Here is a 22,885-nt window from a genome sequence, read left to right as displayed (position 1 = left end):
GAGGGGGGGGGGGGGGAATGGAGAGGAGCAAGGTCAAGTAAAGGTCAGGCATTCGAGCAAGTAAAATTCTAAAAGCGGCGGCATACACAAAATACGAGCCGCAAAGGAAGGGAAATCGAGTAGGGATATTTTTATTTCTACACCGAAGCTGTGTTACGGCAGGTTCTTTAAATTTTTTCTTTAAAGCACGCGCGATGAGCACATAGATAAGGCCGCTTGCACTGTAAAAACTGCAATTTATGGCTGATAATTGGTTAAAGCGTCGTTTTCTTTTCTATAGTTTTAGCAGGCATATACCTAGCTTACTTGGCTCGCGCCTCCATGACTTTAAACAAGCGTGTGGTTGTTGTTGCTGAAAGTCCCCTTGGTTGTGAAGTGGAGGAGCCAAGTAAGGTATATAGCATTCGTTAGCAAACCACGCCGCGTAAGGCCACGGAAGCTAATCAAGTTCAGTATTGGCGGTGAGCGCGAACACAGGCGGCGCTGCGAAGCGCGCATCTGTGACGTCAGCTTAGGGATTCCCGCATTTGTCGTCTGCTTCATTCAGTATCGCTCTCCCTGCTGTTTCTTTGCGCTCGGTCAACGTCTGATGCTTGTCCGCACCAGAATTGGCGTGTGGGTAACTTTTTATCAAAATAATAGGCTTAAAATCGCATACACTAGCTCATGGTGTCAATTAAAGTATAGTTTTGGATACCGCTACGAGAGAAACATTGCCGGCGCCACCCCATTCCTTGCGAAGCCGGTCCTGTGCGGAGCGCGAAGAGTCGGAGCTAGGCGTCAGCTTCTCATGTAAGCATTCGAACAAAAGGAACAGTCAACTGTTAATAACCGACAACAGCGAAAATGGAAGGCCAAAACAAATTCTAGGCCTTCAGGGCTGTCGACTTTGGCAAAAGGCATCACGATTCCCGGTAATCAAAAGTAAGGTGAAACAGTTTTTGCCACCTTGCCGAACGCTCGAGCGCGTTTTGTCACATCACTTTACGTTGTAAACGCATGAAAGTTTGCCGACATGCACTATAGACTGCAAAAACTGTAGGTTGAGTTCCAAATAACCCAGTGTGTATATACGCGCGTGCTGATTCTATACCTGGCATCTAACCAGTATCGAGGTTTATTGAGCAAAACGAGTCACGTCTTCGTTAAATTTATAGTAGCACATATATGTTTGTTAAGACCTGGAGGGATATTTAGGAACATTTTGCACAGCCATATCTTCCCGATATTCAGATATGCGTTATAGGAAAACTGCACTTAAGAGGAGGAGGAGGAGTAAGGGGAGGAGGGGAAAACTTTGTTTAATAAATTGATCTGGTTGGTGGGCCGGGTCCTCACTCCAGGACAAGAGAGTAAAAGCAATTTTCTTCAAATCATAGAACGCCATCCCGAGTAGAATAGGATTTGTTAAGGGTTGAAAAGCAAAGAGCTACTTGGAATTCTTCTTCGGTTTCGAGTCTTGTAATATATGCAGGTATACTATTTATTACGTTACTTAGCGAGTATATCGTGCCTTCAACACCGTAATCATGTCATCATTGTTCGAGTTGAGAGTCAGTTCGTTATGATAACGATATAATTACGACAGAAATTCGGAGCACAAAAGCCGCCTTCGAGTACTGTGGACCACGTTGTTTAGGGCGCGATCGCGGTGGCGTAGCACCAACCTTCTCATTGTATTTGCAGGTGAATAAACAAAGCACGCTGCGGATATGCACCTTCTTGCACGCAGCCGTGATGAAAGCCAATTTGTGAAGAAGGGAATGTATGCCATACAAAATGAAGGAAATATCCACACGACCTTTGTGAGGCTCCCAAACATCCCGAAATCTCCTAATAAAAAGTTGGTGACAGCGCAGAAAAATTATTGCGTTGGGCAGAAAAAAAAAAGCAAGAAACATTAATCCGATACAAGTCAACAACGAAAGAAACAGAAAAAAGCCGCTTTATTTCCTGTTGTGCGATGAGCGTGTAGAGCCTCTGCTTGGTACGTAGTATTAGACTGTTGAGTCTTCATAGGAGCATCTCAAAAATACTGCAGGGAAGCCTACGCATTTTGAATACTTATCGAGAAGCTCTGATCGCTGATCCTCGCGAATAAGCAAGAAATCACGAGTTACACACGATCTTCTGACCGATACTCTGAAGAAAGTTGTTCTCTATCTCTTCGTGTGTTGCAAACTTGTGGGAGATACAGCTTCAAATTATTCAGATGCATCAGAAGCTGGAAAAATAACTGAGTCGCTATAAATACGCTTTTTAACGCACTATAGCAACGAAGCGGGCGATTTCTAGCCCAGGCACTGTTGCCCCTCACAAGCGGAGTGTAGCAGACGACAGCGGCGCGAATCCCTAAGCCGACGTCAGAGCCAGGGGGCGCCACTCAAACATCTCACCGCCAATAGTGAAGAGCACAGCGGGGGTAACCTGACGTTTCTAAACTAGCACAACTGGAACGATATGTTCGGCTAATAATTATTAACCTACCAGTGCCTCTGCAGGCGGTCGCGCGACTGCAGCAGCAGTCTATCCTCTTGAATCAATCACTCAACCGAAGGCGGCATCCTCAACGTACACAATAAGCGGCGTGTCTGCTTGCTTCGTTGCAAACGTAAAATCGATAGCGACGATAGCAGTCTCCCGCCCCTGCCGCGTAACACCCTCTCCTCCTCACTCGTTTCCCCTCCGTTCTCCCTCCTGCCATGATTAATGTAATGGAAGTTTGCTCAATTCAATTTTCCCGCGTTCGCACTGCTCCCACGCTGCTTGGTGGGGCCTTTTGTTTCGTTTGCGCTTGGAGCTGCTCGAGCCGACACTTTTTTGTTTTAGTATTTGCTTTCATCTCGCCTGCCGCCGACGCCGTTTTCTTGTTCTTTTCATTTGCTACTGCGAAAACAAATCCAACGTGTATTGCTAGTTAAAAGAACGGTCTTGATTTTATGCTTGCATGTCTCCTCAAACATGCCTGAGGTCTTCTTGGCGCTGAATAATGTGGGCACTCTCGAGATAAATGGCAGCATCTCCACTCCGTGGATGATGACGAGGGTGAGGAGTACGGGGACTCGAAATGACATCCAAGTTGCGCCCCGAGTGACATCCGATTTGCGCCCCGACCGTCATTCGATTTGAGCCGTGAGTTTCACCTTGATTATTTCCTAAATGAAACTGCAACTCACGGCTCAAATCGAATTTCGCTTCATGGTGGTGTGCGCACGGATGGACGCGGACGGACATTGTGCGGTCCTAAGGCACTCCGCACCGTTACAGGCGAGGGAGTAAGCCGTTTGACTCTCGGGTACTAACTCACGGTCGTAGCCCAATGGGTAAGACGACTGACACTAACTCTGTCTGGTCTACCAGACACAGGCTTGAATCCTGCCGGTGCCAGTGTGATTTTGTGCGATTTTAAATGCTATGTGCAACGGACGCGGACGGACATTGTGCGGTCCTAAGGTACTCCGCACCGAAAACTATCTTCACCGGCCTTTCATCCCCCGTCATCAGCACGACCTATGAAGCGAATTTAGTATAAACAATGGCAGCAGCTTTAGTAGCTCCGAATCGTCTTGCCTTTACATACTTCGCTTTCAAGCATTTTCACCCGTTTTTTTTTTTTTTTTCGCTGGACGGTTGATTCGAGTCACAGACAGACAGACAGACAGACAGACAGACAGACAGACAGACAGACAGAGAAGAATTTCCGCGTTTAGGTAGAGATCGGCTCACCGTGACGCTTGTCACTCTCGTAGCCATTTCCATATCCCGGCCGGCAGCGGGTCTCGCATGCGGGCGTGTCAACTATGTGGACATTCCATACGGGACGGGAGCCGGAGCAGTTGGCGTGCCCCCTGTTCGGAGGCACCTGATACGGCCGGCAGCCGTCCTTGGAGCCGCGATCTCCTCCCGTCACGATGCCGCTTTTCAAGTAGTACCGCCACGCTTGCTCTACGGAGCCGCTTCCGCACCTGCGTGCGAAAAATATCAATTTATTGCGAAAATTGTCCAAGGCGTCGTTCAATTTGCAGCGAGAAGACGCCGTTTCTTAGTAGTCTTACGGCTTCGCGTGTCAGTAGCGTCGTTGTTGCGTTCGCCATGCAATGAGTTCGCATAAAAGTTGACGTGTGAAGTTACGTACTCACGCCGTAGAATTCACGCATTCATAGAGGAACACGTGGCAGATAGAAAAAACGGCTAATCTAATGAATAAGTCGGTGGGCCGCTCGGTCGGTCGGTCTGCCGGTTAGTCAGTTAATTGGTTGGTTAATTAATTAATTAGTTAGTTAATCAGTAAGTTCATTTTTTAGTTTGTTTGTTTGCTTGCTTGCTTGCTTGCTTGCTTGCTTGTTGTTAGTTAGTTAGTCAGTCAGTTATTGTTAGTCAGTAAGTCAATCAATCAATCAGTCAGTCAGTTAGTTAGTTAGTTAGTTTCAATTACCATAATTTTAGTAAATAATAACTTCATCTGTCGCGGAAATTCCCACCTGCTCTGAGTGATCCTCCCTTCAGTATACCAACAATGTACTGCATACACAAAAGAGGATTGATCAATGCCTTACAAGACGGCGAAGGAAATAAATCGGCTTAATCTATCAGTTACAACCAATCAGCAGTTTTCATCATTCATTCATTCATTCAGTCATTCAACTTTTTACTCAGATAGTGTTGGTGGAGAGGCAAAAGTATGTGCGGTGCCTGGCGGCGGCTTATCCTCCCCGATACATTAGACGTTGCACAGCATGATGGCAACAAAAGAATTGTGCAGACAGATACAGCATTTACAGCCACTATAAAAAGCCTGTATAAAAGACACAAAGTGCAAAACAACCGTAAAAGCTGAACAAGCCGCACATAAATTAGTCCAGAGACAACAGCTGTACTCTTCAGCACAATGTAGATTTAAAAATGTTTTTTTTTTGTTTAAATACGCAATTCGTTAGATAGCTACATTATGCAAAAAATGACCTGGTTCTTCAAAAAATCAAAGTTCGTTTTTAGGAGAAATGCGATCAAAAGGCGAAGTTTTCCCCCATGCAACCTGAGTCCAAGTCAAAGACCAAAATCAAAACTGCTCCGACCTTGTCGAAATTGCGCAATCGGATAGACGTCGGTTTCATAACGCGAGGTATCCAGATTCAATTCCAACCACGGGAAGCGTTTCTTTTACTGAAGCGCTTGATGTACCTTTGTGTAAATTGGCTTTCCTGCAACGCGTTTCGGGCGTAAGGATTTGGATTTAGGGCTCTGACTTTTGATCAGGGGTCCTATTCCCGACTGCACAAATTAGCAGGGAATTCGTAATTTGTTTTTCCGTAAGCACAACGCAAGCAATCAGTGACGTGATGCACGTATAGCTCTGACGACATGCAGTGTAATTTGAAAGACCCCAACTAAAGTGTCAGATATTAGATGCGAACGCATCTCATTCACTCGCCTTGTCCCTGCATCCATCCGGCGTTGTCGGCGTCCACCCATCCCCCATTCTCCTCGCCGCTCCAGCTGCGCTCTCCGCCGCTCACCCCCTCTCCTCTCCGATAGCGAACACTCTCTCGCGAGGGGCATTGGATTGGATTCGATTGGATTGACTTGGCTTGGATTGGCTTGGCTTGGCTTGGCTTGGATTGAATTAAAGTGGATTGTGCTGGATTGTGTTGCGTAAGCCGCGGCATACGCACTGGCGCCGGCGCGTCCCCTCACCGTTATGCGCGCTATAAAACGCGGTGCCTGCGCCGCTCCGCTCCATCGTTCCAGCGCCGTTCCTCCGCTGTCCGACGCTGCAACGTGAACCCCCTATGCGTCGCATCTACACAGGGGTTCCCGCGAGGGGAGGTGGGAGTAATTTTTTGCCCGTAAGAGATATAAAAACCCTTGGCATGTATTATAAAAATTTAGACGGTAGCTGAGGTTGGCAAGGGAAACATTTCTGCAGGTCAAAATGGCGTGAACACCACAAGGCGATCGAGTAACGTTGATCCAAAAGCGAGCGAAATGAGGTTGAGATAAAGAACATCACACAATCTTTTTTACCGTATCTATTTATTTCTTTCAATTGCTTTTAGTAACGGAGTTGAGCTCTCTGCTTTAATACAAGCTTTGTCGCGTTATCACCTTACCGGCCGCCACCACCGCCACGCTATCGTCTGCTGGAATGTTACATGTTTATGGTGTGATCACAGAAAAAAGACGGTCGTGACCATCGCTTGTATGACGCATAAGGGCAGCAAAGCGCTACGCCTGATAACCGCGGAGCATACCGATGTCGCCGATTCACTAATTCGTCAAGCTTGACTTCAGTCAGCGCAATAATGCATGAGGCAGTCACTTTTCTTTGTTATTTTTTTTCTTGAGTTCGATCATGTGACCCAGCAGCTTACTAGGAGGAGCGTGGGCAAATGCCATGCATTGGGTCCTCTGTCATGGAGAGGCTTCTACTGTCCTATTATGTTGCTGTTACACTAAACAAGTAATCTCTGTCCTTGTCTTGCCTCTCATCTTGTGTAGAGTGTTTTTCGTTGGTTTTTCCCTGAACATGAAGAACCAACAGGCCAAGACTTCCACTTTACTAAGTAATCTCTATTTTATTGTCAATCATAAAAGCAAACTACGGCACGTTATTTGTATGCTCCATGATTACTGACTTGGAAACAGTCAAAACTATTGCTTTAAACCACGCGTCGGGCGAAACTGCGCCTGCTGCAAATTCACGGACATTTCGCGGCGCCAAAAGTGGGTGAAATTTTTTGCCCTATTCCGCGGCAAAGCAGCCGCCATTTGCAAGCTGTTACGTATTACCACGTCATTTTTACGCAGACTAAAGTTGCCAATGTGCGACGTATACATCCTATTCAACTGTTTACGTAACGTCACATCTTTTCAGCTAATCACAGAGAGGGCGTGGCCTGCACGCCATAATGTTGTTGAATGGCAAAGACAGGCCTACGCTGTCACATCCGCTGCATTTCCTCTAGTTTTTCCTTGCCGGCCAAGAATTGTGCACTTCACGTAGAGAGAAATAAGGCAAACTTTAGACCTGTTGACAGTAAACGTCATGAAACGTTAAAATGAAAAAAAGCACACAAAACCGCTTTTTCAACCGGAGGCACTTGACCAAAATTGAAAGCCAATCAGAAAAGACTTCCGGCAAATTTACAGTTCCCTGGGAATTTGTGCAGTCGAGAATAGGGCCCCAGAGAAAGCTTCGTGTTTCAACCATCTTGCTCTTCACTCACGATCATCATCATTGTCAGAAATAGTTGTCGTTCGTGCAGTGCGTCCTGCTACTCCTGCCGTGCGGCGGACGCCATCAGGAAGGCAAAGAAATCTCCGCTTCAATGGGAGTACCGGGGAAGCGAGTTATGAAAGGTTCAACGAAGACATGGCGTGTCGACGCCATGTGTACCGACAGGCGTCGCGCGCAACTAAAAAAAAAAAAAAGGAAAGTTCTTGAATGAGCTGGCGGTCTCGGCCAGACCAGCCGCCCGACTTGCTACGCCAGATGGGGGTGAAGGTGATATGGAAAGATATGAAAATAACTCTCACGTACACATGACTGCTCAAACACACAGACATACAAGGAAAGAACGCAGGCACAGTCAGGCGAAACAGTACTTTGTCCAAGAGTTTGAAGCTCACTGTCGACTCCAGTGTATCGGAGGAACGTTAATAGCGCCTGTGATGCGCGGCATGCCATTCCTGTAGTGAGGCACGGCCCAATAATATACCGCAAAGAGGTCTGGGCTGGCACGAGCAGGTTCAGAGAAAGTTTAGGGGTGGCGCCCGTTCAAGTTCGTAGCGAGGACATGTGCGGATAATGGGCTTCAGGTCTTCGCGAACTGTACAGTTCCGGCACTGAGGGGAGGAAGTATGTGCAAATCTAAATAAAAATTCTCAGTGTAGAGCACATTGAGCCTGGTACGATGCGGGTCAGCTTCTTCTTGGCATTTGAAAGCGGCAGGATGCGCCCAGCGGCACGGAGGTCTTGTTGGGGTCGGTCCGCGGCAAACGTTGAGCGCTCTTTGCAACCGAGGAAGCAAGAAATGCTTGTCGCGCCTTGTGGAAGGGAAGGCACTGCGCCAACAGACGAGTTGCAATGCGCGGAAGCAGCTGCTCTGACAGCGTCATTGTAGCCAGCCACACCACAGTGAGATGGAAGCCACTGCATCACAATAACACGGCGGCCATTTGATGCCCGTGTGTGGAGATTAATTTGTTGCGCGACCTGCTCGTGAGGAAGCGCCATCAGGTGCTGAATGGCTGCGCGGGAGTCGGTAAATACAGCCCATGCCTGAAATGTAGCAGTTAGAACGGGTTGCAATGCAGCACGCAGGGCCGTCAGGGCAGTGACTATCGACGACGTTTTGTGACCGAGCTTAGCGGTGATTTTTGTGCAGGTGGACGGCATTCATATTCCTATGGCAGATGATGTATCCATTACCAAGTCGTCCGTGACAATATCAGTGTTATCTCGGTAAAGAGTGGCGATGTACTCCAATGCGAAGAATTCCGGAAGATAAAAATAGCGCATGGCCATGCGCTATTTTTATCTTTTCTTCAACTTTCTGCTCGTGCTAACGAGCCATTCGGCAGCTTCACAGCATATTCTGTGCCCCTTTTCAAAGCCCACTTATGTGAAGTTGTACTATGTTGAGGGGAAAGTAAAAGGTATCTTGCCGCATCGAGGGGCTGCTGCACTTACCCTAGACCGCACGTCTTGCAGCATGACAAGAGATCTTCGGCAGAGATTTGCACTTTGTTACGGCCCCCGCTTTGAATACAGACCCGGTCGGTCATGACCTCCGTAGCAGCCACCGCCTGCATGCAGAACACAAGGCGTGCTCACTCTTTATCACTGGCGACGAAAAAAAAAATCGTTAGAACTATATATGTCTGCAGTAGTCGACACACTTGTTTATAGCAGCGATGTTCAAAGCCCACTTATGTGAAGCTGTACTATGTTGAGGGGAAAGTTACAGGTATCTTGCCTGAGTGTACGATTGAGCAGTGTAGGGAGATAAAGTTCCTTAAGTTAAGGCCTTTCCAGAGCCGCCTACGAAGCGCAGTGCCGAACCATCGCCAGAGCAGCCACCGGCGCCCGGGAGAAGGTAGCTCTGAAGTGGCACCCACCACGTCGTAGCAATCAATGATTATGGAAAATATTTTGCACTCTTTCTCTTTCTCTTTCTCTCTGTCTGTCTGTCTGTCTGTCTGTCTGTCTGTCTGTCTGTCTGTCTGTCTGTCTGTCTATCTATCTATCTATCTATCTATCTATCTATCTATCTATCTATCTATCTATCTATCTATCTATCTATCTATCTATCTATCTATCTATCTATCTATCTATCTATCTATCTATCTATCTATCTATCTATCGATCCATCCATCCATCTATCCATCCATCCATCCATCCATCTATCCAGCCATCCATCCATCCAGCCATCCATCCATCCATCCATCTCTCTCTCTCTCTCTCTCTCTCTCTCTCTCTCTCTCTCTCTCTCTCTATATATATATATATATATATATATATATATATATATATATATATATATATATATATATATATATATATATATATATATCTATTTCTCCCTTTCAGCCCCACGTAAAACTGACCGTGTATCTGCTTGCTTTGCCCCAAACATCATCGAAAGAGGATAGTCGGATAGTCTTCTGCCGCACCTGCCACGTAACTGCCTCTCCTCCTTCCCCTTCCACCACTGCTGCTCCCCCCATGACGAATGCAACGGAGATTTGTTCAATTTAATTTTCCCGCGTTCCCATTGCTCCCGCGCCATCCGTTGGGACAGCGTGCATGTGTTTCCTTTTTGTTTTTGTTCTGCTTATCTTGCCGAAATCTTTTTAGTGCTTGAGTTCCTCTTGCCTCTCTTCGGCGCCGTTTTTTTTTTTTAAACGCGTAGTTTTTCATTTGCTGTTGCAAGAACTAATCCAACAGGTATTCTTAGTTTAAAAAAACACTGGCACTCTCGTCTATGCACTTCCATTTCACCTCAAACGTGCCTGAGGTTTCGTTAACGCTGAATAATATTGTGGGCATATATTAGTCAGGTCAGCAGTTGTAGTAGTCTGGAACGGTCCTGCCTAATATGTGCTTCGTGTTCGAGCATTCTTTTGCTTTCTTAGGGCAATTTATTTTTTTATTTTTTATTTCAAAAAAACCCTACAGGCCCTCTGGGGAGGGTATTACATATGGTAGGGGGGTTACACTGATGTCACAGGAACTACAAAAAGAACACAATAAACACAAGAACTAAAAATTGCAAAAATAATTTACGTCGCTAGAGTGGAAAAAAATGGGAAAAATTCAGCAGAAAAATAAGAACAGCGATTGGTACAGTAACCAGAACAAAGTACACAGATTATAACCACATGTAATAATACCACACGTCATTTGACAACGCAAGAACTGAGTGAAAGGAGGCAGTGAAATGATACATAGTATACCTTGATATTTTTACTTAAAGCATTAGTAAATTTCATGGTATTCGGTTCAGTAACAATGTTTGATGGTAGATTATTCCAGTCTATTGTGGTACAAGGAACAAATGATTCGGCAAAAGCAACGGTACGACATGTGATGCGTTTGATTTTGCATGAATGATCTCGACGCGGAAAAATGGCTGCGGGTTAACAGATGAATTCGTTACGAAGGGAACGAATTCGAATTTAAGGGAGGAAGTGGCAGACAGACAGACAGACGGACAGGCAGGCGGACAGACAAAATTTTCGCGTTGAAGTAGCTCAAAAAGACTATCGTTTTTGAAACAACGAAAAGGACGCCTGCAGGCCGGTCAGCGCCAGCTGGCAAGCGTTACAAGTAAGCAAAGCGAAAACCACTGGCAAGCGTACTTTCAGTCCAGCTTCCAAGCGGAATGCATTCCCAGATGTTTCCGCGGTGCTTCCACTTGCGTTACTAGGGCTCACCACGAGGGGCGTTCTCATCCGTTCAGTACGCCCGTAGTCTCAACTGCGCAATTCCGTTAGAATTGTTCGTCGCTTATGCGCGCTGCAACTGCGAGCGTGCGAGCATTTCAACGGTTCAAGTGTTACCATGTCCGGTGACCACCCAACTGTTAGCGTATTCAGTATAGGCGATAGCGAGTCAATAACGATGTGTTGTCTCTCCTGGGTATCCTACTACTCTGGCTTGCTCTCCACCTGCTACGGCTGCAGCCTCAAGTTGACGCAGTACAGCAGAATCAAACCTCTCAGAACTGCGGGGCATTCAAATCTTCGGCCACAGTGGGGCCCACGCTGGGACGAATACCCGCCGATGTTCGATCGGCAGAGTGGTACCACTACCGGACCAACGCGACAGCTCCATGCGAAATGCAGTGCACACCATGACTCCACCGCAACGTCTGCGCCAAACCTCTTACCCTTTCCGCGCGCGAAATTTGAGAAAATGAAGACGCGACACAAGACAGGGCGATCTGTATGTTCAGTGCGTTCCTATTCAATGTGTTCACAGTGCTGCAAATACGCCGGCTAGGAATAAGAGGAGTATACAAGAAGACTCAAGTGCTCACCCAGCAGGATGCGCATTCGCCCTGGTCTCGAATGAGACCGATGGACGGGCAGCGGGGCCATTTCTGGCGCGCGTCGAAGGACTCGGGCAGGTTTTCCACATCTTCGTGTGTGTACACGGGCAGACGATCTTTCCCGGTTCGGCCCTGATGCGCAAGCAGACCCATGTAGTACGGGAACTGTTCGTGCTTGTCCCATTTCTCGCCCGCCTGTCGAACAGTCAGGTGGAAAAAAATTCTGCGGGAATTCAGAGAGTTATCCACTATGCGTAGCATTTTATACCGCTTGTCTCGAGTGTGGCTTTTTTCTAGCCAAATTATTTTTTTTTCTAAATCGTTGTTTTTTTTCTAAATCCTAGCTGTACGACCAATTATCTCCATTAATGCTATTAAAACGATTAGAAGTTCAACTTTCGAGAATATGCATTATTGTGGAAATGTAGGGCGCTACGCGGTTCGCCATTTTCCGTAATTTTTTTTATATTTTTCTTATTTTTTAGTGTTTCAAAATTTCTTTCTTCCAATAAACTCAGTTACGCTAATATAACGATAATAGGTGGAACTTCCGCAAAATCTGCATTATTGTGCAAATAAAGGTTGTTATACGATTGGCATTTTCCGTATTTTTTATGTTTTTGATATTTAATATTTTTTCAACATTTAGTTAAACCAATTATCTCCATTTACGCTATTATAACGACTGCAGGTGGAACTTTCCCGAAATCTGAATTATTGAGGAGATGCAGGGCGTTACGCGGTTCGCCATTTTACGTAATTACTTTACATTTTTCTTATTTTTTGGTTGTTTTTTTTAATTTAGTCCAACCTATTATCCCCATTCACGTTATTATAAGAATTACATCTGGAACTTTCTCGAAATATGCATTATTGTGGAAATGCGGGGGAGTTACACGGTTCGCCATTTTTCGTAATTATTTTGTATTTTTATTATTTTTTTTAGTTTTTGAAAATTGCGTTCGACCACTTATTTCTATTTACGCTATTATGAGAAATACATTTGGAACTTTCGAGAAATCTGCAATATTGTGAAAATACGAGGCGTTACACGGTTCGCCAATTTCCGTGATTATGTTTTTTAGTTTATCAAAATTTTGTTCGACCAATTATCTGTATTTACGCTATTATAACGATTACAGGTCGAACTTTCGTGAACTCTGCTATATTTTGGAAATGCCATGCGTTATACGTTTCGCCATTTTCGGTATTTTTTTAATATATTTCTTTTTTAGTTTTTTCAAAATTTCGTCCGACCATTTATCTCCATTTACGTTATTATAAGGATTACATTTGGAACTTTCGCGAAACCTGCAATATTTGGAAATGCAGGGCGTTGCACAGTTCGCCATTTACCGTAGTTATTTTATATTTTTCTGTGTTTTTTAGTTTTCAAAATTTCCTACGATCATTTATTGACCGTATTATAGCGATTACGGGTATAACTTTCGCGAAATCGGCATTACTGCGGAAATGCCATGCGTTATATGTTTTGCCATTTTCCGTAATTTTTAATATTTTTCTTATTTTCTAGTTTTTCAGAACTTCGTCCGACCAATTATCTCCATTTACGTTATTATAACGATGAAATTTGGAACTTTCACGAAATCTGCGTTATTACGGAAATGCAGGGCGTTACACGGTTCGCCATTTTCTAAGATTATTTTATATTTTTCCTTTTCTTATTTAGTTTTTCAAAATTTCGTCGACCAGTTATCTCTATTTACGCTGTTATAACGATTACAGGACGAACTTTCGCGAAATCTGCATTATTGTGGAAATGCCATGCGTTATACGTCTTGCCATTTTCTGTAATTTTTAACATTTTTCTTTTTTTTTCAAAATTTCGTCCGACCAATTAACTCCATTTACGTTATTATAAGGTTCACATTTGGAACTTTCGTGAAATCTGCATTATTGTGGAAATGCAGAGCGTTACACAGTTCACCATTTTTCGTATTATTTTGTATTTTTATTATTTTTTTCAGTTTTTCAAAATTTCGTTCGACCTCTTATTTCTATTTACGCTATTATAACGATTACAGGTCGAACTTTCGCGAAATATGCATTATTGTGGAAATGCCATGCGTTATACGTTTTGCCATTTTCCCTTTTTTTGCCATTTTCCGTTGTTTATTTTTTTTTTACTTTTTTAATTTTCTTAAAGTTTCATACGTCAACCCTTTCGTGTTTGCGGTAGAAAAGAATGCATATTCCTTGGACAAACAACTCCCGCTTATGCAATCAACAATTATAGTATTTATTACTGTGTTGTGTTGTGCCGTGACGCTGCATTTTTCTGGGACGCTTTGCAACAGACTCTTAAAAAGGATTTTGACATTACTCCATACATTACTCACTTACCTTTCCGAAATGCAATCGGGTGCCACTGACCGGCATGCGTAACAACCCTTCCCCCCCCCCCCCCCCCCCCCAATCCCCACCCCCTCCCCCGATCCTTATGTACTTCGGCGCGTTTATGCTGTTTATGCTGCACAAAATGATCCACCGGAGTAACCACTTGCTGGAATTTTGAAGGGCGCCGAAATTCAGTCAGAATTACTTGCCTCACGTTCAATTTCCGTAGGGTGACTGTTTGTTATTCGTTATACGTGTAATCGTCGTCTGTGGGTTTGCCTAAATATTTCTTGCTAAAATAATAGGAGCCACTCCGTTCTGCCAAGGTGAATGACAAGTTTTTAGCACCCGACTTAGAGGTGACACCGCATTTAGGCGGAAGGTTTACCCAAATTCTATTCTGATGGCGTGCGCCCTTACTCTTCTCCCTATCCTCCTATCTGCACTCCTCCCCTTGGAACGAACGAGCGATTAGACGCTTTCACTGCGCAAGCGCACGAGGCGCTGGCTTCCCCTTGACTGAGCTTGCAGATCAGATTGACGGAACGGGGCGTTTTCAGGGTTTGACCTGGAATACTAAACTTCGCTTAAAAAACTGCCGGGGTAACATAAAGTGTAAGAACACTCGACCCTTGAGTGCCGGGTCCTCGGTTCGTTACTTGCCACCGCCAAGTGATTTGTAGCGTGAGCTACACTGGCCGAGGTTTAGCAGTTTCGCGTGGCTCCTGGAGAGCCGTGCTGCGCATGCGCGAGGAGCAGTGACGTCTCACGGCGCACAGCCGGAGCGCTGGAGCCGCCGCCGCCACGACTGGGCTGGACTGGACTGGACTGGATTGGATTGGATTAGATTGGACTGGATTGGATTGGATTTGATTGGAAATCGTTTTAGCAGCAGTAAGCATGATAATCAGCTAATCCTAGACAACCAGGAAACCTAAGAATAAACAGCTGAACCTTAGCTCACCCTACGTATATCCTGGCATAGCCGAGCTAAGCCACTGCTAATTTTTTTAATGCTTTAAGATTTTCGCAAACTGTTAATTTTCACGTAGTGTCCATTATATTGCGCTACGCGTTTTTCGCAGCACGAAAAAACGGGGACCACCATTTTAGGTGATCCTGTAGAAACCCCATATTACTATGCAAATAATAAAAGATACTGCACGCATTAAAAAGATACTGCACGCATTAATAAACACATGGGGTCATGCCAAGGTCTGCGGGGGAAAAAACTGCAGTGGTATTCGGTGAACAGACTTTTCTTCTTTTTTTTTTCTTTTTTTTTTTTTTGCCGACGAGCAAAGGAAAGTTCTTACCTTCCACGTTGTGTTGAGTTCGTTGATAAAGCCGACCATTTCGTGCCCAGGCGCCATCATACGCGACGGATGGAGCTCCACTGAGGGAATTAAAATTCCGAAAAGTACGCCTACTAGCATTAGATTGAGCATGACTGCGTTTAGCAATCCCTATACCTTAGAAACTAGAAGGGTAACCAATCAGCCGCGGATCAAGGCATAACTAGCGGAATCCTCCACTATATCGAAAGGACGGAGACGCCCACCATATATAATACTCGGAAAGCCGCATACGAGAGGGGCGCGGAAGTTCTGTTTGCTGCGGTTGCGCCTGGCGTGGGAGCTGGAATTCGCTTGGCCAACTAAATCTCCGCTTTAGACAAGTGCATACGCACCATTTTTCCCTCGGCGAGTGATAACCTTCACACCCCCAAGGATAATATTTCTTTGTTTTATATACTTCGGTTATTCTGGAGTATACCTACGAGGAGAGGACGTCTGCATGTTCGAAACATCGGTTATTCCGACGTAGTAGTTCGTAGAAGTTTTTCCGACGTATTCTGACGTAGAAGTTCGCGGAAACCTTACACCAATATAAAAAAACAGGTGCTTGCGATAAGCTTGGTCGAATGCACCAAGGCCAGACAGGGCGAATTATATTATTGCTTTGAAAGAGCGTGTTCACTTGTGCGTGTACTGTAAGCCGACCAGTAACACTTTGAGTCAGCATTCCTCATTTTTTCTCCCAGTGATACGGTGGCCTGTATACTATAGGCTGAGTATAGCTGCTGTCGGCTATTGCTGTTCCGTCAAAAATGCCGCAGCCGTTATTCTTAACGTTGCCTTCAACGGTTGCGGAAGCAATGCTGCCGGCGGCTGCAGCGGGGAAGCTTTTTGCTGCATCAGGTTACGTTTCAAGGGCGTGGCAGTTGCAAATGCAGAACGCCCTTCAGGAGCTCAGAACACCTGGCGAAGGTAATTTAGTACTCACGCTTCAACCATGGGAAGACCGGAGCGCCTATATTTAGTCATGCGTCCTTTTGAAATCAAGTGTTGGACAGAAGCGGAGAAACGCATGAAACAAATTAAAAAGAGACACCGACCACGAGTGTTTATAACACGAAAAAAGACGTTTCGGATTGTGAAAAAAAGACAATCTTTTTTTCGGATTAGGAAAAAAGATTGTGAACATGACTCCCGTACGGGATCCGAAACGTCTTCTTTCGTTTTATAAACGCTCGTGGTCGGTGTCTCTTTTTAATTTGTATCATCCGCCCTCTTCACTGCGAAAAACAGCCGCTCGGGCCCCACGGCTTCCAAAAAAGAAGTTTTTAAGCAGCACCACCAATATCTGTCTTTTAAAAAATGACAGGCGAAACTTCATAAACAAAATTTGCGCCGTTTTAGAGGCTAAGGTTTAAAGGCTCGTTTTAGAGGAAGCGACAATAGAGGTTTCTTGAGACATTACAGGAATGGCGTCGATTATAGTTGACTCCGTTAATGCAAAGTTCACTGGGACCACGAAAAACTTCGAATTAAACTAGCTTAAAATTACCCAAAAATAACAAAAATGAGCATTTTATTAGTTTGAAAGCTTACGGTTAGCGAAAAAAAATCCTTAATTGCCGTCTGCTTGTGTTGCAGAATATTGCTGCTGAAAGTAAATGCTGTGTGCTGTAAGTGTGTCCGAGTGCTTCTGCGTTGTGCCCTGCAGCAAAAAACCGCTGCAGGAAAGATAGGGAGAGAGAGAGAATAAACTTCTTTATTAGCAAAAAAAAATCGTGGAGTGGCGGCCTCGATTCAGGACCCCATTCATGGTGCCAGCTGCTACGGCCCTTTCAACCAACCGAAGCTGGTCTTCCAGACTGGAACTGGACAGCACGCTTTCCCACTGCTCATAAGACGGACAAAGAATTCTGTCTAACTTAGAGTTTTTCTGACAACCCCACACCATATGGTAAAGCGTGTCAGGTTCGCTGCAAAACTAACACAGCGAACTGGGTCGGATTCATTAGGTGCAATTTTGTCATGTGGGGAAACGTATTCGTTTGAAGCAGCCTAAGTAATCTCTCCTGGGCTTTCGTTAACTATTCGTGGGCAGGGGGGTAAACCCTGCGCTCGAGCCTGCAATGCTGACTGGTCTCGTGGTAGGGGAGCAGTGGGCTCGCAGCCTCTATCCCTCGTGGTGCCCGATGGGTTAGCTCTCGGGCAGTATTATGGGCGGTGTTATTGCCCTGGAGAATCGAATGAACTGGAGTCCAGAGTACTTTGACTCGTCGGTGAAGGGGACGTTGAAGAAGAATGTTTAAGGCACACTTGGATATTCTTCCATGGAGGTGATTTCGGCATGCCTGTTGCGAATCGGTTATAACTGTATCTGCAGTCGTCTGAGAGATGGCCAGGGCAATGGCAGCCCCTTCTGCTTGGTCAGTGGTTGTGCAGAGTAAGGTGATGCTGGTAATATGCGATCTATATTGATGTGGCAGACTACGCCAGAAGGGGATCGATGACTGCTGTTGTGGAAAGATAGGAAGACAAAGACGCAAAAATGTTGCTTGCACCGGGGGCGCCGGGCTTGAATGCTTGAAGGCCAACCGTACTCAAATTTTCGTCAAGTGAAAATGCTGTAATCGAATAGTACACACAAAAAGAGCCGCAAATGCAAAACAGTGCGTTCAAAATAGGAACACACGCAACGCGAACGGCTCGTAAAATCTGGTGTTTTCGAAACCGAAACTAAAAAATAAGGCCGCCATTACCGGCGGCCGGACGTGACGTAGGTGATGGAACGGAAGCGGGCGCGCCAATGCGTGCGGCCGCTCACTGCAGCCTTGGGATGCGCGTTTCGCTTCGTTGTTTCGACGGAAGAACTGCCACTAACATTTTGCTGCGTGTAGTGAAGTTATGTACCGTGAAAGCGCGTCATCGTGTTGTTATCAGCCGAGACGCGGTACCTCGTGCACCAGTCATATTTGCATTATAGTCTACCGCCGGGATAGTAATTCTTGCCTTGGCGTTACGAGTTAAGACGTAGTGGCCTGATCACCAAGAATTTTTTCTTGTAAAATATCTAAAAGTGTCTGTTACAAAATTTGATCTGGTTGTAAGGAAGACGAGACAGAAGGAATGAGCCCAGCAGCAGCAGCACGGGCTGCGAGGCTCGTGACATCTTCTTCCTTTCCTGATTCACCCGCTCAAAGATCATGACAAACCGGTGCTCCTTTAACCGCGTCTGCTTCCTGGTCTTCAACAGTGTCTTTGCTTAGGCTACGATCTAACTATCATCTCACTTTTATTGGGGGAACGAACCGCGCACGAGCGGCGGCCAATCACAAATTGTGCTTATTGCGTCTTACGTGCACAAAGCTTTGTCAGTCTCAGATCCGTAGCTTTCACCACGACGCACATTCCGAATCGAATTCTAAAATATTACTGAAACCGTTCGTCAACCTACAAAGCTAGATGTTGAGATAAAATTAAAACGACAGAAATGTTACCTATCTACCAGTGTTTGATTATATATATTAGTACCTACTTTCAACACTTGGAACATACTCATTGAATACGAGAGAGAGAGAGAGAGAGAGAGAGAGAGAGAGAGAGAGAGAGAGAGAGAGAGAGAGAGAGAGAGAGAGAGAGAGAGAGAGCTCTTTATTAGAGGAAAGCAGAGAGGTCTGCCGGCATGTTAACTTCGACGTGCTACTCTGCGGGGAGGAGGGAATAAGGTTGCAATAGGAATTAAGAAAGGCGGAAGGGAGAGAAGAAAGAAAGAAGAAAATAAAAGAAGTAAAGAAAGGAGGTAGCGTGTGCGTTGGGGACCGTCAGGTATTCTAGTTCACTATACCGTCAGTGCGACACGTGAAAAGTCTATGGACGGTTGTACAGTGCAAGGATGGTCTGGTCCTATATCAGCTCAGTGACGCCGATGTCATTGAGGTATTCAAATAATGCAGTTAGCCCTTTACGCTGAGAGGAGGGAGATGGCCATGGTCCCAGAAGTGCTTTTAAAGTCAAGGAACTGTAGTTGAGGCACTCGATCTTCTGTGCGAGGTTGATCCTTGCTTGACAGTATGTAGGGCACTCCAGTAAAATATGCTCGACGGTTTCTGGTGAACCGCAGTTGTCACGAGGTTAGGCCAAGGCGATAGCGGTGTGTTAGCGCCACGTTGAGACGTAAGCGATGGAACAAAGTCTCTAGCCGACGTGGAAGTCGCTCCGGTAACCTCAGTGCCAAAGTTGGGTCGACATGATGCAGGAATGGGTGCTGGTTTTCCGGGAGAGACCAGAAGGTGCTTCTTTCCCTGAAAACAAGCTCCTTTGAAAGTCTAGAGGCATCGTGCTTCGTGAAGAAAATGTTCCTCACGTTCCGCAGTCGTAATCCTCTCTTGGCAGCCTCATCTGCTTTTTCATTGCCTATGATGCCGCAGTGGGCAGGGATCCACTGCAGTATCACGCGGGGCCCGGCGACACAAACTAGATGATTTAGGTAAGAGACATCGCGGGATATATGTTCGTGAATGCTGAAGCAGCTGGCACGTCGAAGAGTTTGCCGTGCTGGCTTCGAATCCGTGAAGATTACCCACTGTGGTGGCTGCTGGCGTAGAATGTAGCGAAGTGCTTGTTTGATGGCATGAAGCTCAGCAGATGTAGATGACGTTGGGCGCTCAAGACGGTATGAGAGTGCTTGTCCGGTGGGTGAAATCAAGAGCCCAGAAGAACTGCAGTCAGGCGTAGATGATCCATCAGTAAAAATGTGGGTCATATGAGGAAGGAGGCATATCTGAGGCATAACTTTTATTGAGGTGAGTCCAGGTATGTTTAATTTTATGCATAGGGGTGATAGAGTCCAAGGCGGGAAATCACATGGCATGAGTTGTCGTCGTTGGGTAGGTACAGAGATGTTTATAGTATTTATAGTTTCTGCGAAGCTCGAAATTTCGTTGCATCGTACAATACCTGCCAAGAACTTGGATTTTGCGTGCAGCGTATGCCTCAAGTATATTCGAAATGTTTCCTGCATTCTAATAATATCTAAAGGCAAGCAACCAGCCTCTGCGACAGTGCCAACACACGATGAGCCCTTAGGAAGGCCGAGGCAGGTACGCAGGCAGTTATTCCTAGCCGCATTGAGTTGCTTTTTGCATGTGGGCGACAGCCGTTGCAGAACAGGCAGACTGTAGCGCAGCAAGCCGTCTACATATGCTTTGCAGAGAAGCACCATGGATCTGCAGTCGCTGCCCCATCGACATCCAGCAAGGTACTCAATAACTTGTGCCACCGCAGAGAGACGAGTACGTAATCGCTTGACTTCCGGCGCCCATGATAGATTTCTATCTACGATGATCCCAAGGTATTTTTGGGTTCGTGCGTATTGCAGATAACGACCGCCAAGGATTAGAGGGTATTGGCTCATCCGCTTGCGAGTGAACGCCATGGCAACGCTTTTCTCGGAAGAACAGTGAACAGTGAACAGTGAACTTTATTGACATCATGTACATGTACATAGTACACAATGCCGGAGGGCGGCAGAAAAAGCCAAAAGCCATCTCAAGGATAGCTTGACGGAGCTACGGGCCCCCGTTTTGGCGCCAGCGCACAACGGTGTTCTCAGTACATAAAAAAAAAGCCGCTTAGAAACATGGCATCCATTGCGCCATTGAAAAAAAAAAAAGGGTCCAAGGGTCTTGCGTCCAAGGGTCTTGCGTCCAAGGGTCTCCGCCTTGCGTCCAAGGCGGAGACCCTTGGACGCAAGGTACGAAGACACATTGCTCAAAGCTTTCTGCAGCCGCTGCTGCGTTGTACGACGTGACTTTGCCGCACACCAAATACACATGTCATCCCCATAAAGTGTTACTTTGACGCCGGGAGGGAGCGCACGCTTTAGGTGGATAAGCGTAAGGTTGAATAATAAAGGACTTAAAACGGCTCCTTGAGGCACTCCTTTCTGTATACTGTGATGGGAAGTAGGGCCTTCTGGCGTGCACATGAAAATTTCACGTCATTTGAGGTAGCTCGCAATCCAGGCGTACAGTCTTCCACCAAGACCAAGGGCAGCTAGGGACTCTAGAATTGCAGTGCGCAAGACTGAATCAAATCAAAGCTTACTTTATGTCAAGAAATACTACCGTCGGTATGTGTCCGCTTTGTAGTTCTTCCAGTGAAGCGACGAGAGCGATTATGTTGTCAATAGCGGATCTGTTTTCCCGGAAGCCATTCATTTCAGGTGGGTAAAGGTTTCTGCTTTCCAAGTACCACGTAATTCTCTTAAATATCATTTTTTCCATGATTTTGCCAATGCAGCTAAGTAAGGCGGTAGGCCGGAATGAGTCGAATCTTGTCGGTTGCTTCCCAGGTTTTAGGATTGCAGTAATTTTAGCGATTTTCCATTATGTAGGAACACTACCACAGAGCCAGGTTGAGTTGTAGTATTCCAGAAGGCGTAGGCGGGAATGGTGAGACAGATGGGAAATCGCTTCGTCATGACCTGGAGAAGAACATTTCTTGACATTCGAGATGGCCGTGTCGAGCTCTCGAATAGAAAACGGAAGGTCCATTGCGGCTACAGCGTTTGGTGGCGTTACGTCGGGGACACGTTGAAGGAATAGCTGAGGCATGGATTCTGTAGATATGAGCCGACAATACTCCTCAGCGGCTTCTTTTTTGTGATATGCCTTCGTCTAACGACAGCGCTTTGAAAGGATACAGTTGCTGTTTGTCTGTGCGCATACCTTTTATAATGCGCCATATCCTCGATAATGGTTTGTGGACATCTAAGTTTGTGCAAAAATCACGCCACCGTTGCCGGTTTAACTTTTCTAAATAACGCCTCACGTGTATTTGCGCTTTGCGAGCCTGCCTCAAGTCCTCTAAGTTTTTAGTGCGTCGCGCCTTACGTTCAGCGCGTCTGCGGATGGCACGCAGGCTTTCATATTCTGGATCGGTCTTAATATCTAGGCGCTTCCTCACTACGATCGATGACTCTGTCAAGCAATTAACCATATTTCGTATTATGTCATTGTCGTTAGTGGCTGCGGTTATTCCCACGTCAGTGCGGTTTTTGAAGGCTTCCCAATCCGTGCGCTTGACATAGCTTTGACGTCAACCTACAGCTGCATCTTGATAAGATATTAAAATTGGAAAGTGATCACTGCCTCTCGTTTCCAAATCTGTACGCCAAGTAAATTTTTGGATGAAGCTGTTTGACACGAAGGGAAGGTCAATAAAGCTGCTGATGGTTGTATTTTTTATGTAGGTGATGCTGCCATCATTGAGAGGTTCGATACCGTGATTGATAAGTAGATCAGCAAGCCTTGCTCCACGACAATTGGTATGGGCACTTCCCCATATTTCATTGTGGGCGTTGAAATCACCGCATATGATGTGAGGTGGGCGTGTCCATGCAATTATATTTTCAAGCCTGCGGGCATCAAATGCAGCTCCTGGTTCCAAGTAGGAAGCAATTAATGTAAATCGCTGAGTCCCGATCATAGTGGTGGCACACACATATTCCTCAGTGTCGTGAGGTTGGACGGGTACGCCTGCTGCTTGTACATCTTTCCGAAAACCAATAAACAACCGACTTACTCCCGTTAGGCGGTGCGAGTGAAGGAAATAATAATTTCTTAGCCGAAAGTGATCTTCAACGCGGGATTTCGAGATTACGAGGAATGGGAACTG

The 22,885-nt window shown here is 45.8% G+C and overlaps 1 protein-coding gene across 3 annotated transcripts in view; it reads right to left on the bottom strand.

Moving 5' to 3' along the window:
- The window catches only part of LOC144167710 (cathepsin B-like), a 25,292-nt gene extending 9,709 nt beyond the window's left edge, over positions 1 to 15,583 (bottom strand). The window contains exons 1-4 of one of the 3 annotated variants that reach the window (XM_077696896.1): positions 15,230 to 15,583; positions 11,544 to 11,750; positions 8,693 to 8,808; positions 3,727 to 3,965 (exon numbers count right to left, since the gene is read on the bottom strand). In XM_077696896.1, the coding sequence (XP_077553022.1) occupies positions 3,727 to 3,965; positions 8,693 to 8,808; positions 11,544 to 11,750; positions 15,230 to 15,361 (694 nt within the window). In that variant the 5' untranslated portion in view covers positions 15,362 to 15,583. The remainder of the gene's footprint in view (positions 1 to 3,726; positions 3,966 to 8,692; positions 8,809 to 11,543; positions 11,751 to 15,229) is intronic. The other 2 variants (XM_077696898.1, XM_077696895.1) reach the window with 2 other exon arrangements.
- Positions 15,584 to 22,885: the final 7,302 nt, after the last annotated feature.

Source organism: Haemaphysalis longicornis, unplaced genomic scaffold, assembly GCF_048455015.1.
Source record: "Haemaphysalis longicornis isolate Haplotype H1 unplaced genomic scaffold, Haemaphysalis longicornis Haplotype H1 scaffold_2, whole genome shotgun sequence".
Taxonomy (NCBI): Eukaryota; Metazoa; Arthropoda; class Arachnida; order Ixodida; family Ixodidae; genus Haemaphysalis; species Haemaphysalis longicornis.
The sequence above is the reverse complement of the archived record's forward strand: the minus strand, read 5'-3'. Positions and strand labels throughout refer to the sequence as shown.